This window comes from Phoca vitulina, unplaced genomic scaffold (assembly GCF_004348235.1).
Source record: "Phoca vitulina isolate PV1807 unplaced genomic scaffold, GSC_HSeal_1.0 scaffold47, whole genome shotgun sequence".
In the NCBI taxonomy this organism is placed as follows: Eukaryota; Metazoa; Chordata; class Mammalia; order Carnivora; family Phocidae; genus Phoca; species Phoca vitulina.
The window spans coordinates 12,381,635-12,400,636 of NW_022589750.1; the positions used below are offsets into that span (position 1 = coordinate 12,381,635).

The 19,002-nt window shown below is 47.0% G+C and overlaps 1 protein-coding gene across 3 annotated transcripts in view; it reads left to right on the plus strand.

The window, feature by feature from the left end:
• DHRS7B (dehydrogenase/reductase 7B) overlaps nt 1-19,002 on the plus strand; it is a 68,017-nt gene that overhangs the window by 39,472 nt on the left and 9,543 nt on the right. For all 3 annotated transcript variants that reach the window (XM_032431694.1, XM_032431693.1, XM_032431695.1), the window contains exons 3-6: nt 5,021-5,130; nt 12,795-13,011; nt 13,620-13,712; nt 17,244-17,396. In XM_032431694.1, coding sequence (XP_032287585.1) covers nt 5,021-5,130; nt 12,795-13,011; nt 13,620-13,712; nt 17,244-17,396 — 573 coding nt within the window. The remainder of the gene's footprint in view (nt 1-5,020; nt 5,131-12,794; nt 13,012-13,619; nt 13,713-17,243; nt 17,397-19,002) is intronic.

A 19,002-nucleotide genomic window follows, 5' to 3' on the forward strand; every position in this document is an offset into this window, starting at 1 on the left:
ACGAGAGCATGTCACTGTCCCTGGTCCACGTGCAAAAGGCGAGAGCTTAAGTGCGATGAGAAACGGCCCCTGACTTTGATCAGCATCAGCGTTGGGAGGCGAAAGCCATGAGCAAGACTCTGGCAAACTGGAGACTCCGTGTCTCATCTAAGGGGGCCGCCTTACTCTGCTCCAGCTAGTTGTGGAAATTGGGGTTTTTATGTGAAGGCTTCCAATTGTCAGATACGGCAGCTGACTTAAAAAACACTGTTATGTCTGTGAGGGCCAGACGAAGCATGCGTTTTCCTGGCTTCAGCGAGCGTCCCCAGTTCACGGCCTTGGGGTCCCCTTCCCCTCCCCTTCCTCTCCCTGGGGTTGGCCTGGGCAGGGTCGGGAACAGAACACATGGTACGTCAGATACTCGGTTCTTCCAGGGAGTTCCCTCTGAGTTGCTGCACACGGTGAGCCTCTGGGGGCCAGGCGTTGTATGCTGGGACACAGGCCCAGAGTCAGTCACCACCCCCAGCCTCACAGATGAGTTTGCAGAGCTGTTGTCATTTCGCTTCCACACATGTACACGGACTTTGGCAAACGCAGGCATGTCGCGTGTCGCTTCCTCCTCCTCAGCGTCTGCACACGTACCAACCACAGCAGCGCTCGGTGTCATGGAAGAAGGCGGAGAGGCACCCAGGACTGCGGTAGACCCATCCCTGCTGCATCTTTTGGTTGGGAGAAGCACAGCCAGCGCTGATGGAGCGTCTCCCACTTGGGAGGCTCTGGGCCAAGTGCTGGGACAAACCAAGGAAAGACAGGGCCCCTTCCCTCAGGGAGTTCACAGTCCGATGGAGAGCAGCCAGGACTTATCTCAGGATACTGACATTTCCATAACGGGTGTTCCCATCCAGGCCCGGGAGGGGCATGTGCTGCCTCGCACTTGAGCTCACCGAATGCTCACAGCTAAGATGCAGAGATTTGCCCTGGGACTTCTAGATTCAAACCCCAGGTCTGACTGCAGGACTCTGTCTTGTCTCCCCTGCAGGGGAGACGGCCGGGGACAGGAAAGCATGGGCCAGCAAGGAGGGCATTGCAGACAAGCCAAGAACAGGGAGCAGCGTGGTCATGCAGGGCTGGGAAGCACTTGGGTGTTGGAGGAACATAAAGGAGCAGATGGGGCTTTGTCTGCAGAGGAAGTGGCTTGCAGTCAGCCGGGGGGAGCCTGGGAAAGCGTGGATTCATTTGTACGCCGCTCTGATGTTTTAGGTGAGGTCTCTGCGGGTGAACCCTGGGCCTGTCATTAGATACCCAGACCTGCGTGGGGACAGCTGCCTCCAGGCCCTTTGCCACTGTCAGTCCTCTGACCTTACTCAGCTACTATATATAGGGTAGTCAGCAGCCACTTCTCTTGATCTCAGAGAGAAGCTTTTTTTTTTTTTTTTTTTTAAAGTCCTTGAAGAGTATTTGAGAGCTGGCTGGGATGGTGACTTGCACGTGCTCCAGTATGTGAATATTGGAGAAAGACACTGTCCTCTTGATCATTCCATATCTCTTCTTCCGGAAACCAAGACTGTGAAGGCAATAGACAATATAATTGAAAGAAAATCAAAACCTCTGTGTGTGTGTGTGTATATATTTCTATCATATACTAGGTCAGCCATTTCCCAGATTCCAAATCACTCTGCTTATATGCTGCCCCATTTCACATCTGAAAGACAAGAGTCCATGGATCTCTTCCCCCTCCGGCCAGATAGAACAGGAACGGATTCCTCACCACCCGTCTCAAGGACAGACGCCCCTGTGGGTGGCCACCAAGGAGGCGCTGCTGCCCCTCAGCTTTCGGAGGAGGAAGAGCGTGAGTTGCCCTTGGTGGCTCTGCTCTGCCTGCCCTGTCAGCCGGTCCGAAAGCCTGGATTATGTGATAAATCTTCAGACAGCTTTGTGTATTTCTCCTGTTTTGTCTCCTATTTTGTATATTTAAGCTACACGAGTTTATCCTTATAAAACAGTAAGACCATTGACTAGAGGAACAGAATGTTCTGGATAACCACTTTAGCCAGCTTAAGCCCTGAGGTCGTGAATAACTCTCTTGATTGAACAGGCCAGGAGTGCCGGCAGTGCTGGAGAATCATCTGGCAGCCCTAGCTAGATAAATGGTACTTTGGGACTGTTCTCCTTTTTCCCTTGACCCGCTTGCCTCCCTGTGTCAGCTTTCTCAAGAAATGAAAATGGAATCCTTGCAATCTGTTGTTTTCATTTCTGTCACTCCCTACACGGACTTCAATTTCCTCCCTGTTTGGCAGTGCTAGGAAGCAAAGCTTAAGCAGAATGTACGTGACCGTCTTCCAGAAGTTGTTTGGGTACTAGTGTGCCTCTCCCCACCTTTGGTTCTGCGTGTCTGCACTGCTTGGTGACACCTCACAAAATGTCCGTTGTGTCAGTCACGTCAGGATGAAGTGGGGTGAGGAAGCCAGCCATGCCTGAGATTCCTCTCTTTGGGAATGAGTTAGTAAACCACACGAGCAGCTCTAGCCTCAGGAATGCTGGCATCTGGCTTTGAGTGCAGCCGCCACCCCCATCCCTGCGAGGCGTTTGCTGCCCGGCTGAGGAAGCACAGTAAGGCGGGCTGCGCAGGGGCTGACGCCCCAACCGGACCGTCCAGGGACAAGCAGAGCAGGGGCTGCAGCTCTGTGTGGGCTTGTGCCTTCTGTCAGGATGAGCCAGAGAACAAACCAGCCAAATCTTCAAGGAAGGTGATACACCACACCTGAAAATGTCTTGATTTAGTCCACTTAGCACATCCTTCCCGAAAACTCCACCTGGAGACACGCCAAGAGGTGCTGGTCTGGGGATGGTATGTGAAAGCTGTAAGAGGAACTAAAGGAGGAGCCGTAGAGTGAACAGACAAGGCTTTGCACCATGAGACAATCCAGACGTCAAAGAACTTTGTGGTTTCCCGAAGGATGCTGGAGTTTGTTCTCCCCTCCTGTTTTGAACCCTTCTAACTTTTGGCACTTTTGTGGGGGAAGGGCTGTCAGACCAGTACACCCTGCCTGGACCCTACACTGTCCTCTGCTCCCAGCCGGGAAGTCAACAGGCTTGACCCCTCAACCACTGGCCTCATGGCTCCCAGGGCAGGCCTGTCCTTTCTCTGAGTCGGGGTACAAGACACCACCCGACTCTGAGCCTCTGAGATTCGGCCCTGGACGAGGTGGGGGTGCTCTGGCTGCCTGGTCAGCTGGGGGCGGAGGGGTCTGTGTGGACCTGCCCATGCGTATTTGAGGGAGACCAGCCCGAAGGCGTGGATAGGCAGTGCCTCTTTAAACCCTCGGGTTGCAGTTTTCACCAATAGTCAGTTGTTAGAACGTTTTAAAAAGGCAGCTTAGAAACATGAAAACAGTGAGCACTTCTGTGGTGCTTTTTTCTGTAGTGCTTTTTCTCTACTGTATTGTATTGACTTCTAGTCATTCAGTCCCAGTGCTGTTTTTACCTGCATTCTATAGAAGGGGAAAGTGAGACACACAGAGGTTATAACTTCCCCATGATCACAGAACCAGGAAGTGACCGAGGCCGGCACTGGACGTGGGCGGTCGAGTTCGAGTCCAGTCCCTTGACCACTGGGCTGCACTGCTTTTCACAAGCTGTATGTTTGCAGGGCACCGAGCATTCAGTCAGGCCGTGTCTGGGCTCAGAGCAAGCAAGAAGCAAGAGGCCCTCACCTCCGTCTCCCCCACAGGTTAGCCCCGGTTCTGGAGGTCTCCCCTCCCAGGGACTTGCCTGTGACCCTTGCTGGTGTCGTCCTCGAGATGCCGGCCCACCCTTCCTGGGATTTCGGCAGCAGAGCTTGCCTGAGTCAGAGACCCCTCTCCTGTCTGGTGGGGGAGCTGTGTTGATGTGACTCAGAGCTGCCTGCAGCCCCATTCTCATCTTGGAGGGAAGCCAGGCCGGGGAGACGAAGTGGAGAAAAGGCCCTGCCAGCCCTGAGAGAGCCTGGGTCCTGCTGCCAGTGGCCCTGGGCGGCCACCACTCCTTTCCTTCCTGAGTCTTGGCCACTCAGCTCTTTTCCCTTAATTCTGGAGCAATCCCAACATTCTCCTGATAAATCTCTTTTTGCTTTGTCCCGGTGGGAGTTGGGTCTCTTTTCTTGCCACCAAAGAACACTGACTAATAGGAGGTACCCTGGTCTCAGTTGATGTCACCTGGAATGTTGGAGTGGGTTCAGGAGAGCCTGATCTCCACCAGTCCCCTTCCTTCTCACCCAGTGGGAGGGAGCCTTTTAAACTGCATCCTCCCGTACTGGGCCTTCGCAGCTGTTGACACTCCGCACGCCTCAGCTCTTCACATTTGTTTGTCATTTCCCAGCCTGGGGCAAGGCTGGCAGACTCTCTGCTCTGTGTCCCAGATGTATCTGTCCGTGGCCCCCCGGTTGCTTGCAAACTCTGCTCCCTTAGCCTTGGGCACTTTCCAGAGAAACAGCCCCTCGGGCCCCCCCATCCTTTCTCAGCAGAGTCCTGTGCCCCCTGGGCTTGTACAGACCATGTAAGCACGCCCTAGATGTGTACCTGCTGCGTTGCAGTGACTTAGGAAACAGCCTAGATTGTGCCAGAACACAGACCTCGGCAGACCGCAGCCTCACAAATGGCTGGTGCTGCCTGATGGTTGAGCACATCGCTTGACCTTTCTGAGCTTCCTCAGCTGTGAGAAAGGGGGTAATGCCCCCAGGGTTGTTCAGAGCTAAAGATCCTTACGGAAAGTTCTGAGCATGGTACCTAACAAATCTGTCCACTGGTCCTGGCCTTCCTCTTGCCTTGGTGTCTGCCATACCATCGATGTGAGCTCTCCTAGGGCAGCAGCGGGGCTCATTCATCACTGGGGCCTTAACTCCTAGCTCCACGCCTCATCCACAGCAGGGGCGAATACACATGTGTGCAGTGCATGAAGAAACAAGTTCATGCTCTGAAACACGGAGTGAGTTTGGACTGACCTGCACTGGGGAAGAAAGGCATTGAATTTCCTCAACTGTCAACGTTCTTTCTCCCTCCCTTAGAATGCGCCAGAGTCTTCTACACTGCGGGTGCTAAGCTGGTGCTCTGCGGCCGAAACCGGGAGGCCCTGGAAGAGCTCACCGAAGAACTTGCTGCTTCTCTGGCCACCAAGGTGAGCCCAGGGGTGTGTTTACCATGGGCCAGAGGTGCAGGCTGTCATCTGCAGGCATCTGAGGAGATAGCAGGTCTCCATTGCCTGAGGAGGGTGGACTGTCGCACGGTTCAGATCCCAGCTCTGCCACTGAGTTTAGGCCGTTCCCTCCATGAATGCTTCCGCTCCCCCTTTACCTGGCTGATACCTATTCATCTCTCTACGGTGGGGAGATGGGGGGAGGTTGGCCATGACTTCTAAAATTTTAATTGTGGAAAAATATACATAACATAGTACTTACATGCATATAAAGATATATATATAAATAAAATATATGTATCATAGTATTAATCAATTTAACCATTTCTTGGTGTACAACTCAGTGGCATTAAACACATTCAGAATGTATACAACTATCACCACTTTCTATACTTATCATCCCCAACAAAAATTCTGTACCTATTAACAATAATTCAGTCTTCCTCCCCTCTCCCCAGTGCCTGGAAAAGTGTCTATTCTACTGTCTTTCTATGTATTTGCCTATTCTAGATACCTTATATAAGTGGACAATATAATATTTGTCCCTCTATGTCTGGCTGTTTCACCACACACTGTGTCTTCAGGGTTCATCTATATTGTAGCATGTATCAAACTTTCATTCCATTTTATGGTGGAGTTTTATTCCAGTGTACATATATACCACATTTTGATTTATCCATTACTTTGTTGACGTACACTAGAGTTTCCGTCTTTTGGCTATTGTGAATAATGCTGCAGTGAACATAGTTGTACACATTATCTGTTTGAGTCCCTGCTTTCAATTTTTTTGAATATACAGCTAGGAGTGGAATGGCTGGGTCATAGGGTAGTTTTATGTATAACCTTTTGAAGAATTGTCATCTGTTTTCCTCAGCAGCTCTACCATTTTACATTCCCACCAGCACCACACAAGGGTTTTGCTTTCTCCACATTCTTGCCAACACTTGTTCTTTTCTCTTTGTTTTTTAATTGTACCCATCCTAGGAGATATAATATGGTATCTCATTGTGGTTTTGAGTTGCATTTCTCTAATTACAAATGATGTTGAGCATCTCTTCATGTGCTTACTGACCATTTAGATGTCTTCTTTGGAGGAATGTCTTTTCAAGTCCTTCTCCTGTCTTTTTAAATCAGGTTGTTTGTTTTTGTTGTTGAGTTTAGTTGTGTATATATTCTGGATATTAATCCTTTATCAGATCTGTGATTTGCAAATATTTTTTCTCATTCAACAGATAGTCTTTCCACTTTGTTGACAGTATCCTTTGATGCAGAAAAGTTTTACTTTTTTTTTTTTTTTAGATTATTTATTTATTTATTTATTTGAGAGAGAGAGAGAGAGAGAGAGAGAGAGAGCACAAGCAGGGGGAGAGGGAGAAGCAGACTCCTCACTGAGCAGGGAACCTGATGCGGGGCTCGATCCCAGGACCCCGGGATCGTGACCTGAGCCGAGGGCAGACGCTTAAGCGACTGAGCCACCCCGGTGCCCCAAGTTTTATTTTTTTTCAATAAAGATTTTATTATTCATTTGAGAGACAGAGCACGCGCACACACGAGCAGGTGGAGGGGCAGAGGGAGAGCGAGAGAAAGAATCTCTAGCAGACTCCATGCTGAGTGCAGAGCTTGATTCGGGGCTCGATCTCTCGACCCCGAGATCATGACCTGAGCCAAAATCAAGAGTCAGATGCCCAACCACCTGAGCCACTGAAAAGTTTTTATTTTTTTTTATTTTTTTATTTTTTTAAAGATTTTATTTATTTATTTGACAGAGACACAGCGAGAGAGGGAACACAATCGGGGAGTGGGAGAGAGAGAAGCAGGCTTCCCGCTGAGCAGGGAGCCCGATGTGGGGCTCGATCCCAGGACCCTGGGACCATGACCTGAGCCGAAGGCAGACGCTTAACGACTGAGCCACCCAGGCGCCCCACAACTTCATTCTTTTGCATGTATATATCCAGTTTTCCCAGCACCCACCAGTTGTTGAAAAGATTGTTCTTTCCTGCTTGAATGGTCTTGGCACCCCTGTCAACAGTCATTTGGCCGTGTATGTGAGCATTTATTTCTGGGCTGTCCATCCTATTTCATTGGTCTGTGTGTCTGTCTTTATGCCATTCCCACACTATCTGCTGTCGCTTTGCAGTAAGTTTTGAGATCAGGAAGTGTGACTCTTCCAGCCGTGTTCCTTTTTTTTTTTTTTTAATATTGTTTTGGTTATGTGGGGACCTTTGAGATTCCATATGGATTTTAGGATTTTTTTTCCTATTTCCTCCAAAACATGCAATTATTTTGATAGGGCTAGGATTGAATCTGTAGATCACTTTGGGTAGTATTGACTACTTAACGGTGTTAAGTCTTCCAGTCCGTGAACGTGAGATGTCTTTGCATGTATTTAGGTTTTCTTTCATTTCTATCAGCAATGTTTTGTAGTGTTCAGCATACAAAAATTTGACCTTTTTAGTTCGATTTATTCCTAACTAAATTTTGCTTTCCTAATTTCCTTTTCAGATTATTCATTGCTGGTGTATAGAGACATAGCTGGTGTGTGTGTGTTGTTCTGGTAACTGCAACTCTGCTAAGCTGACTTACATTAGCTCTGTGGCTTTCTCTGGATTCCTCGGGATTTCCTATATATGGGATCCTGCCATCTGTGAAAAGTTGTACCTTTTCCTGTCCAATATGGGTGCATTTTATTTCTTGTTCTTGTGTAAGTGCTCTGATTACAACCCTAGTACTGTGTTGAATACCTACATGAAAGCAAGCATCCTTGTCTGGTTCTTGGTCATAGGGGGAACACTTCCTGTCTTACACCATTGAACATATATTAGCTGTAGGTTTTTCATAAACATCCTTTACCATGTTGTGGACTTTCCCCTGCATTCCTGGTTTTCTGGGTTTTTATCATTAAAGGGTGGTTGGAATTTGTCAAATCTCTTTTTTGCATCAATTGAGATGATGATGTAATTTTTTCCTTTGTTCTATTAATGTGATATACTGATTGATTTGAACCACCCCTGCATTCCTAGGATAAATCTCACTTGTTCATGGTGAATAATCTTTTCAGTATGCTGTTGAATTTGATTCGCTAGTATTTTGTTGAGGATTTTAGCATCTGTATTCATAAAGGATATTGGTCTGTAATTTTCTTGTGATGTCTTTATCTGGACTTGGTATCAGAGTAATGCTGGCCTCTCAGAATTGAGTTAAGAAGTGTTCTCTCCTTCTTCAGTTTTTTGGAAGAGTATGAGAAGTGTTGGTGTTAATTCTTCTTTAAAGTTTGGTAAAATAATTCACCAGTGAAGCCATTTGCTGCCTGACATTCCTTTGTTGGAAGGTTTTAGGTTATTGCTTCAATCTCTCTAACTGTTCTATGTCTGCTGAGATTTTTCTATTTCTTCTTGAGTCAGGTAATTTGTGCGTTTCAAGGAATTTGTTCAATTCTTCTAGGTTATCTTATTTGTGGGCATACAATTGTTCATTGTATTATAACCTTTTTTGTCTAGGTAGGGACCCGCTCTATCCTCTCTTTCTTTGTCTAGCTAATGGTTTCTCAATTTGTCGATCTTTTCAAAGAACCAACTTTTGGTTTCATGATTTTCTTTATTTCTACTTTCTATTTTTATCTCCTCTCTAATCTTTATTTCCTTCCTCTGCTAGCTTTCCGTTTTACTCTGTTCCAGTTCCCTAAGGTGTAAAGTTGTATTATTGATTTGAGATCTTTTTTTTTTTTAATGTAGGCATTCATAGTATAAATTTCCCTCTTACCACTACTTTCACTGCATCCCATAACTTTGGGTATGTTATGTATTCATTTTCATTTGTGTCTAAATAGTCTCTAATTTCCTTTGTTATTTCTTTTGAGTCAGTGGTTCTTTATAAGAGTGTGTTGTTTAATTTCCACTGGGTTTCCAGTTTACCTTCTGTTACTGATTTCTAGCTTCATCACACTGTGGTTGAAGAAGACGCTTTAAATGATATCTGTCTTTTTCAGCCTGTTAACATTTGTCTTGTGGCCTAATGTGTGGTCTATCCTGGAGAATGTTCCATGTGTGCTTGAGAAGAATGTGTGTCGTGCTGTTGTTGGGTGGGATGTTCTATATGCGTCTGTTCAGTCCTATTGGTTTATAGTATTCAGGTCATCTATTTTGTAATTGATCTTCTGATTGGTTGTTCTGTCCACTCTTGAAAATGGAACATGGAAATATCACAATATTATTACAGAACTCTCTATGTCTCCCTTCAATTCTATTGATTTTTGCTTCATATATTTTAAGGGTCTTTTATTAGGTACACAAATATTTACAATAATATTGTAAAAATACCTTTTTTTTTTTGCTATAATGAGTACCTTTTTATTATTACAGGCTTACCTTATTTTACTCCAGAGTGTTTCACTGTATTGTGCTTTGCCGATACGGTATATTTTACAAATTGAAGGTTTTGTGACAAGCATGTATTGATCTAGTCTGTCAGTGCCATTTTTCCAACAGCATTTGCCTACCTCATGTCTCTGTGTCCTGTCTCTGTGTCACATTCTGGTAATTCTCATAATATTTCAAACTTTTCCATTATTAATTTGTTACGGTGATCTGTGATTAGCGATTACAACTCACTGAAAGTTCAGATGTTGGTTCACACTTGATAGCAATATTGTTAAATTAAGATATGTACGTTTTGTTAGACATAATGCTATTGCACAGTAATAGACTACAGTATAGGGTAAAGATAACTTCTATATCTACTGGGGAACCAGAAAATTCTTCTGGCTTGCTTTATTGAGATATTTGCGGTACTGTAGCGGTCTGAAACCAAACCTACAATGTCTCTGAGGTATGCCTGCACATAATGTCCTTTTCTGATTTAAAGCCTATTTTGTCCGATATTAGTACAGCCACTCCAGCTCTCTGTTGGTTATTATTTACATGGAATAACCTTTTTTCATCCTTTCACTTTCAACCTAATTGTATCTTTGGATGTAAAATGAGTCTCTTAAAGACAGCATATAGTTGGATTTTGAAAAAATATTCCAGCTATCAATCAGTGTTTTGATGAGAGAGTTTAAATTGTTTATATTTAAAGTAATTATTAGTAAGGAGGAATTTCTGCCATTTGGCTGTTTGTTTTCTGTGTGCTTTATAGCTTTTTTTTGTCCGTCACTTCCTGCATTACTGTCTTTTGTGTTCAGTTGACTTTTTTGTAGTGAAATGTTTTTGATTTCCTTCTCATTTCCTCACGTGCATATTTTATAGCTATTGTTGTGTGGTTTCTAAGGGGATTCATAGCATACAAAAATTCTGCTTTACGGCTCTGTCCTCCCCCATTTCTGTTATTCACATCACAGGTTACATCTTCATACAGTGCTTGTTGGCCTGTTAACAGATTAATAATAGTTTTCAAACACATTTGCCTTTTAAATAAGGTAGAAAGTAAAAAGTGGAGTTACAAGCCAAAATTACAACAATAGTAGCTTTTATACTTGCCCGTGTATTTACTTTACCAGAGATCTTTATATCTTCTTCATATGGCTTCAAGTTATACTGTCCAGCTTACTTTCATTTCAAACCTGAAGGACTCCCTTTAGCCTTTCTGGCAGAGCAGGTCTACTGGTAACTAGCTCCCTCAGCTTTTGTTCATCTGGGAATCTTAATTTCTCCCTCATTTTTTGAAGGATAGTTGTACCAGATACAGAATTCTTGGTTAACAGTTTTTTTGTTCTTTCAACCCTTTTATCAACCCACTGTCTTCTGGCCTCCAAGGTTTCTTTTTTTTTTTAAAGATTTTATTTATTTATTTGACAGAGAGAGACACAGCAAGAGAGGGAACACAAGCAGGGGGAGTGGGAGAGGGAGAAGCAGGCTTCCTGCAGAGCAGGGAGCCCAATGTGGGGCTCGATCCCAGGACCCTGGGATCATGACCTGAGCCGAAGGCAGACGCTCAACGACTGAGCCACCCAGGCGTCCCTGGCCTCCAAGGTTTCTGATGAGACATCAGCTCATCATCTTACTGAGATTTCCTTTTATGTTAGAGTAGTTCTCTCTTGATGTTTTCAGGATTCTCTTTTTTTTTTTTTTTTCTTTTGACTGATTATAATGTGTCTCCGTATGGGCCTCTGAATTTATCCAGTTTGGTGTTGAGCTTCTTGAATGTGTAGTTTTCATGTCTTTCATAAAGTTTTGGAAGTTTTCAGCAATTATTTCTTCAGATATTCTTTCCACCTGTCTCTCTGTCTCTTCTCCTCAGATTCCCACAGTGTGTTTATTGATGCACTTGATGGTGTCCCACAGATCCCTTAGGCTGTTTACTTTTCCTCATTCTTTTTTCTTGTTCTCAGACTCAGTAATTTCAGTTGTCCTTTCTTCCGTTCCACTGCTTTGCTCTTCTCCTTGCTCAAATGTGCTGTGTATACTTGTAGTGTATTTTCCATTTTGGAAGTTGTACTTTGAGCTCCAGAATTTTTTTTATAATTGGTTTCTTTGATGGCATTTCTTTAATGATACTCATTTTGTTTATACATCAATTTTCTGCCTTTGTCCATGTCTTCGTTTAGCACTTTGAGGATCTTTTAAGACCTTTGTTTTAAAAATCTTTGGTAAGTCCATCATCTGGGCTTCCTCAGGTATGTTTTCTGGGGATTTATTTATATTTTTGAATATCAAAACAACAGGTGTTAACTCCTTTAAATCTATTGAAAACGATTTTAGCCAGTGGTGGTAAAAATAATTCAGCTTGCCTCCATGCCGCACCTCAGTGATCCATCACCAGAACACAACCCTGATTTTTAGAAGACAAGGTCCTTATTGCCTATTTTGGCTCCCTCACGCTGCCCCAGAAGTATGGGTTTTCCTATAGCTGCCTGCCACAGGGATGCGGGGATGGAGGATGGAAGCCTACCACCAAGGTGATAGGTAGAATGGACCAAAATTATATATAATTTGCCAGGCAAGCACTGCCCTGCAAGCTGCAAGCATTCAGATAGACTCCAGAATTCCAAAATTGTCGCTCCAGAGAGTTTCTGCCAGTACGTCCAGGTGGAAAGACAGATTCCTGGCACTTCCAACTCTGCCATCTTCTCTGATTTCACATCCCCACCCCTCCTTTTAATCTCTTGTTAAACTCATGTCCATTGGGAAGCCCTGTAAGTTAGATGGCTCAGTTATTCATTTCTCTAGCATCTTATACTTCTTCATGATATTCTTTACAGTTACAGAATTTGTCTTCCTCACTGGACGGTATGCTTCTGGAAGACAGGAACCATGTCTGTCTTGCTTTCTGCCCTGTCCGCAGTGCCTGGCACACAGGAGATATCTATAAAAAAGTTTCATGAACAAATGAACAAAAAGGACAGCCAGAGAAGGATAGCCCCCGTCAGGAGGGGCACTGTTTAGTGTCATGACGACGTACAGCATGGTACTGGCCCGAGGCAGGCAGGGGAGCCTGGCTCTACGACTCATTTTCAGTTCAGGGGAGAAGTTGCCCAGGTTGGGTGTGAGCACCAGACGCAGGAAGCTCCGGGCCACATTTCTTCAGAAGAGAGGTGCTAGAGCCTGGTCACGTCACGCCCAGTGGGCTGCTCGCGGCACTCGGAGCAGGGACACATGGCTCACATGCCTGTCACTCTGAAGGTGCATCCGGTTTCTGCCCTCTTTGACCAGGTGCAGACACACCGGCCTTACACGGTGACCTTTGACCTCGCCGACCCTGGGGCCATTGTCACAGCAACGGCGGAGATCCTGCAGCGCTTCGGCCACGTGGACGTGCTCCTCAACAACGCCGGCATCAGCTACCGCGGCGCCATCGTGGACACCGCCACGGATGTGGATAAGAAAGTCATGGAGACGAACTACTTTGGCCCAGTTGCTCTAACGAAAGGTAGTAGTCCTGAAGTAAAAGCAAAATGACCACTGTATGCTGGCCCCCTTCGTGCTTTACTTGATTGCTTTTTAGCCCGACGTTGCCCGTCGCCGTCTGTTTTACCCTGGAATAGGTGTTGGCATTACAGCTTGGCGGTTGGTTTTCTCCAGGCTTTCCTTTGCATTTTCTTTATCTGCTTTCTAGCCTTAAACCAGGGTGTTCTCCTCAGTGACAGCTTATCTGCACAGCATTGCATCCATTTCCTTTTCACGGTGTTTGGAAGCCCATACAAAGTGGGGACATTTTTGTGCCCAGCCGCAGATATCACTCAAGGGGAGAGGCTCTCCCTAGAGAAGGGGACCGAGCTGACTGTTCCTAGGGACTGGGCTTCTGCCTGCCTCCCTCCTTGCCTCCTGCCCACTGTTCTGCTGGCGTCCTCCCTCCTGCTGGTGGTCTGCTGGGTGCAGGAGGCCTGAGACTTCCAACCAGCGTGGTGCTCCCCGCGGAGCTTTCCCCATCACCTCCCTGGCTCTGAGTGCATATAATAAGCGAGGTCACCTCCTGTCAGCGTTAGCTGCCGTGACCACAAGAAAAGTCGTCTCTAAAGCTCCGCTGTCTGTCTCTAGCGCTCCTGCCCTCCATGATCAAAAGACGACAAGGCCACATTGTTGTGATCAGCAGCATCCAGGGCAAAATCAGCATTCCCTTCCGATCAGCATGTGAGTACTCCCTGCTCCCTCCCCCATGTGCTCTTCCTTATTGTTTTCTCAGGATTATAAAAATAGCACGTTTAGTATGCAGAATTCAGACATTAGAGAGACATTCAACACAGGGTGTGAGGGGGCCTGACGAGAATGCGCTCTCCTGAGCAGAATGCCTGGGTTCAAATCCCAGCTCTACTCCTTACCCCCTCTACGTGACCTTGTGCAAAGGTCCCTCCTGCTCTGTACCCCAGTCTTCATCTGCAGGAGGGAGATGGGCCAGTCCCAGCCTCGGAGGGCCGCCGGACCACCGCGGTAGTCTGCGAGGGCCATGCGTGCGGGGCTGGCCGGGCCTAGGTGCCGCGGTGCGTCACCCACTAGCTCGTTACCGCTTTTCACCGTGGACACCCAGGCACTTCCACGTCATCACTCTGCAGCCCAGGCCTCCCAGCTTCTTTCCTGTGATCAAACATTCAAACATGGGATCACATTATACACACTGTTTCGTGGCTTGCTTATTCCACTCAACGATACAACTTTCTTTTTTTTTTTAATTTTTTATTGTTATGTTAATCACCATACATTACATCATTGGTTTTTGATGTAGTGTTCCAGACGATACAACTTTCCATATCAATATACGCAGTTCACTTGATCCTCTTAAGTGGGTATGTAGTAACTCATTGAATAGATGTGACGTGAGTGATTTAGCCATTTTCCTGGACACACGAGGATTACTTTCCCTTCAGTTCTTGACCAGTAGCAATGATGTGCTACCCAGAATATCCTTAAATACTTCCATCTCTGGTCACTCATGGGAGGGTCTCCAAAAAGTGGAAATAGTAAGTAGGACCAAAAAATAGAACTGCCAGATTGACTTCCAGTTCACACTCTCACCTCCATGTGTGTGTGACTGCACCAGAAGTTTGAGATCTCATTTCACCCATCTGTCTGCCTTCGTGTTGTACCAGCAAACAAATGGGGGTGTTAACAGATTGTAAAGGTGATTTCACAAACTGCCCCGGTAGTTCCGTTCTTGGCTCCACCCTCTGCAAGACTGACCTGTGGCAGCCGCATCTGCTCTCACCGCCTCCAAGTGCTGGCCTCTGCCTCACGCAGCTGCGGACTTGGCAGCGAGGGAAGGGAGGGCAGAGCTGGGTCAGCATTTTGAAAGGACAGTAGCAGCCATCCAGCTGGATGACACGGCGCGGCTGAACTGGAACTTTCACAAAGACATCCTCTTTCTGTCAAGAGAGGACCGTCTGCTCTCCCTTGTGGCTCTAGTTGCATGTCCTTGGACAAGTAATTTAACTTGTCTGCCCCCCCCCCCCCCCCATTTCCTTGCTTGTTAAGAGACTGACAGCTCTCATACACGCTCCACAGAGATGTGTTAAAGATGAAATGAGACATGTGGAGATGGAAAGTCCTTTGTGAATTGGGAAGCACCCTAGCCATATTTGTGTCTATGCTGGTTATGTCCCTGTTTGCCGGCGTTCTGTTTCAGTTCCAACAGCACAGGACAACTATCGAAGGCAGCTCTAGTGGTCCAGGAATGGATAGAATCACAAATGAGAACGCAAGTGAGGTGAAATGTTGGTAATGGGTAAATCAGGATAAAGGCAAACTTCCAACCTTTTCTTTGATTCAATCTCTGAATTCTGTTCTCTGCTCGGCCTGTGCCCGTAGTAGATCACACATAGTTGGTCCGGGCACTCCCTAACAAGCAGACCGAATGTGGCAGCGCGCCTGGGCGTGTTGGTTGATCCTGGTGAGCAGCAGTGTTCTCGTCTGTGAAATGGGAGAGCAGCTCTCCCGGCCTCCCACTGCTATTGTGAGAACCAAGTGAGATGATCCGGGTGGTGTGTCGAGCCCCGTGCCCTGCGGCTCGGTGGGCTCCCTGCTGCCAGCCGTGGTGAGGGTGTAGGTCAGCAGAGCCTGGCTTGAGGACCTACAGCCTGAGACTCCGTGAGACCAGTCAGCCGGGTGTGGCCATCTATTCTGGGGGACCCCCAGGATGACTCTTCTCAGTCCTCGGCCTGGGCTACACCCCTGGGATCACAACTGATAGGAGAAGCTCTCCACCTGCCTACCCACAAACTACGCCGTCAGCCCCCAGCAACCTGGCCCAAAGCGAAGCTGCTGGCCTCAAGCTGCTGCAGTGAGTTCCGACCCTGGAATTTCTCATGTGACTCGCTGGGACACTTCCTTGCTTCTTCCCTTCCTGTTTTCTTGGCCGATGGATTCTCCTTTCCTAAGACTAAAACATTTAGAAGTCTGAATGGGAGGAAACTGATTTTCAGTGGAGATGCCATGTGTTTTCCAAGAATGTCATTGTCGGGTCACTCTGTCCCCTCACAGAGCACCTGTCAGCATGTTTGGAGCCATGGCTGAAGAGCAGCCGTGGCTCGGTGGCTCCTGGGGGAGCAAGCTCGGTAGCTTTTCCCAATGGAGAGCCCCTCCATGGAGGTTTGTCAGACTAAATACGTAAGAAAGCCAGGCATGGATTTCATACACACACTCCCAGGCCTGCGGGGATGCCCCCTGGTAGCGCTGCTTCAGTGACAAAACCTGGAAACCACCCACAAAGTCCCGTGGCTGGGGCCGCTTCTGTGGTCCCGTGACCCATGGAAGCATGGTGGGCCTGCATGGGCGGCACAGAGACTGCTCGCTCTGCGCCACTGGGTGAAGAGAGCTACTTGCAGGAATAATATAAACGGTATGAGCTCACAAAAATTCTTTATATGAACATAGGATATATAAAAAGTAAATCCTGAGAAACCGAAAGCATAGGTGACCTCTGGAGAATGGAACTGGAAGACAGAAGGAAGACCTTCATTTTTTACTTCATATCCTCTGTCCTGTGTAAATGTTTTACCTAGTAGGCATTAATTTTTTTTGGTTTTTTTTTAGACTCTTAACGTTAGAATAACTGCAGATTTCAGGGCATCTGGGTGGCTCAGTTGGTTGAATGTCTGACTTGTGATTTCTGCTCAGGTTGTGATCTCATGGGGCGGGGGTCAAGCCCTGCGTTGGGCTCCGTCCTCAGCGGGGAGTCTGCTTGAGGTTCTCTCCGTCGCCTTCTGCCCTGCCCCCCCTCACACTCTCTCTAAAATAAATAAATACATCTTAAAAATTTTTTTTTTTATTTAGAGAAAAGTCACAGGAACATTACAAAGAACTCCCATGGCCCCTTCATACAGATTCCCCAGTTGTTAACATTTGACCGTATTTGCTTTATCCTAGTCTGTGTGTGTTGTGTGTATGTATGCACATGTGTGTGTATATAAAATTTCTAGGTTTTTGTCCTGACCCACTTGAAAGAAGGTTGGAGACATGACACGCCTTTACTCCTACACAGTTCAGGGTATTTCCTGAGAACAAGGATACAATGCGCTTCCCTAACTCGGGAAATGAACACTGCTGTAATACTGTAATCTTAAGTTGTAGTATCAGTTTTTAAATAAAAGAGAATGAATGGGAATGAATCTGTGGGCTTGTCTGTCCCAGGCCCTCTCCCTCACCTGTGTGTCTGGCCATGAACCTTCGCAGATGCAGCCTCCAAACATGCAACCCAGGCATTCTTTGACTGTCTTCGTGCCGAGATGGAGCAGTATGAGATCGCGGTGACTGTCATCAGCCCGGGCTACATCCACACCAACCTCTCTCTCAATGCTGTCACTGCCGATGGGTCCACATATGGAGGTGAGGCCCTGGTTTCTCTTTTGTTCCATGAAAAGCTGTTGGTTGGCCACAGTGAGATGTGCTTCTCTTCCCTGGTGATTCTTTGGTTATTTTCATTTGGAATGTAATTTTTCAAACCAAAAACCTTGATGTGTGGGTATTGGTTAATACATACTGTTGATTAGTGGTCATTTACCATGAGCCATCCTTAGCCTGAGCATCACCATCCCAGCTGTCGGAACAGGGTCCCTGGTGGCCAGGACTTTGAGTCCTTTGAAGGACTTGGAAGGCCAGGCTTTCAAATTAAAGTAAATTAAAGTAAAATTAAAGTGGATTAACTTCATGGAAAGTAGGGGTTGCTTGATCCAAAATATTCCCCCCTCAGTGTGCTTGAGAAATGACTGATTTCAGGGTGCTCAAAGGAAAGAGTGCAGCCTTCTGGGGTGAGGCTGGGGGTGCAGGTCTCAGTCTCCAGCTTGCTTCAGCCAAAGACATGGTGAGCTGACATGCAGTCAGCACCAGTGGGCCGAACGGCCTGGCCCCAGCCTCCCAGGGCCGCTGCCCACGCGTGCTGTTGATGGGGGGCTGGCTCTGCTTCCCCACGCTTGCATGGCCCCACCTCTTGAGAAGTGACCTGTCATGTCCTGCCTCCCTGGATGTGCCCTCTTGGGCCTGTGCTCTGGTGTTCAGCAGGGGCCTGCAGGTCCTACACCCCACCCCAGCCAGACCTGAACCACGACCGCGCAGGCCCTGGATAGCTGCTCACTCAGCAAGTCAGCAGGAACCATACAGAAGCATAGAGTCAGAGAGGTTCATACTTATTTATACCTAGAAGAATCCTTTTTTAACAATTCTGTCTGTGACATTTAAAAATAATCAATAATCAGAAACTTCCTATTCTGTGTTTATAGAAACACAATGAGAACAGATATTGGTGAGGAAGCTCATGCAGTTTGGACAGCTCACTGGTGGTTGCAAATGGCCTGTGCTGGTGACCTCTCTTCTCCGCCCGCCATCTAGTTCTACTTTGTGGGCAAAATTGTCAGATTACTAGGAAAGAATGTTGGGGTCAACCAGCCAAACACCTCCTAAACTCCCTGCAGCTATCTGTAACACTGCAGACAAACCAAGGCTTTCTTACTGGTGCTTGTCCAGTTAACACATGATGGGGGAACCGTGACATCTATGCCTGAGTCACTTCACTCTCACTGTGGTGGGCGCTCCTAGTCTTTTCCCATCCCCCATCTGGCAGACCTCAGGCCAGGCTACTCAAGACCAACTCAGCACCACACCATCCTGTGTTGTTGGTTCCAATGGACAATTCCCAAGGTCCGGAATCACTGTGTGTGAAGGGCTCACTCTTGGGGACCCCATCCGGCCTGGCCTTTGGCCTTTGTCATGGACTACCAGTTCCTAAGCGCTGAGAGGCCTCATCTACCTCGTTCCCACGTCTCACCCACATTCCCCCTTTCCCCGCTCACACACACTGAACTGCAGATGGCTTCCTCATTTCTTGGGAGTACAGAATAGTCAGGGATGGTGGCATACCACGTGCCTCCCAACAGACGGTGGAAAGAGCTTCATGGTGGGAAATTCAGCAAACCCAGCTGACATTGGTCCATGTCCG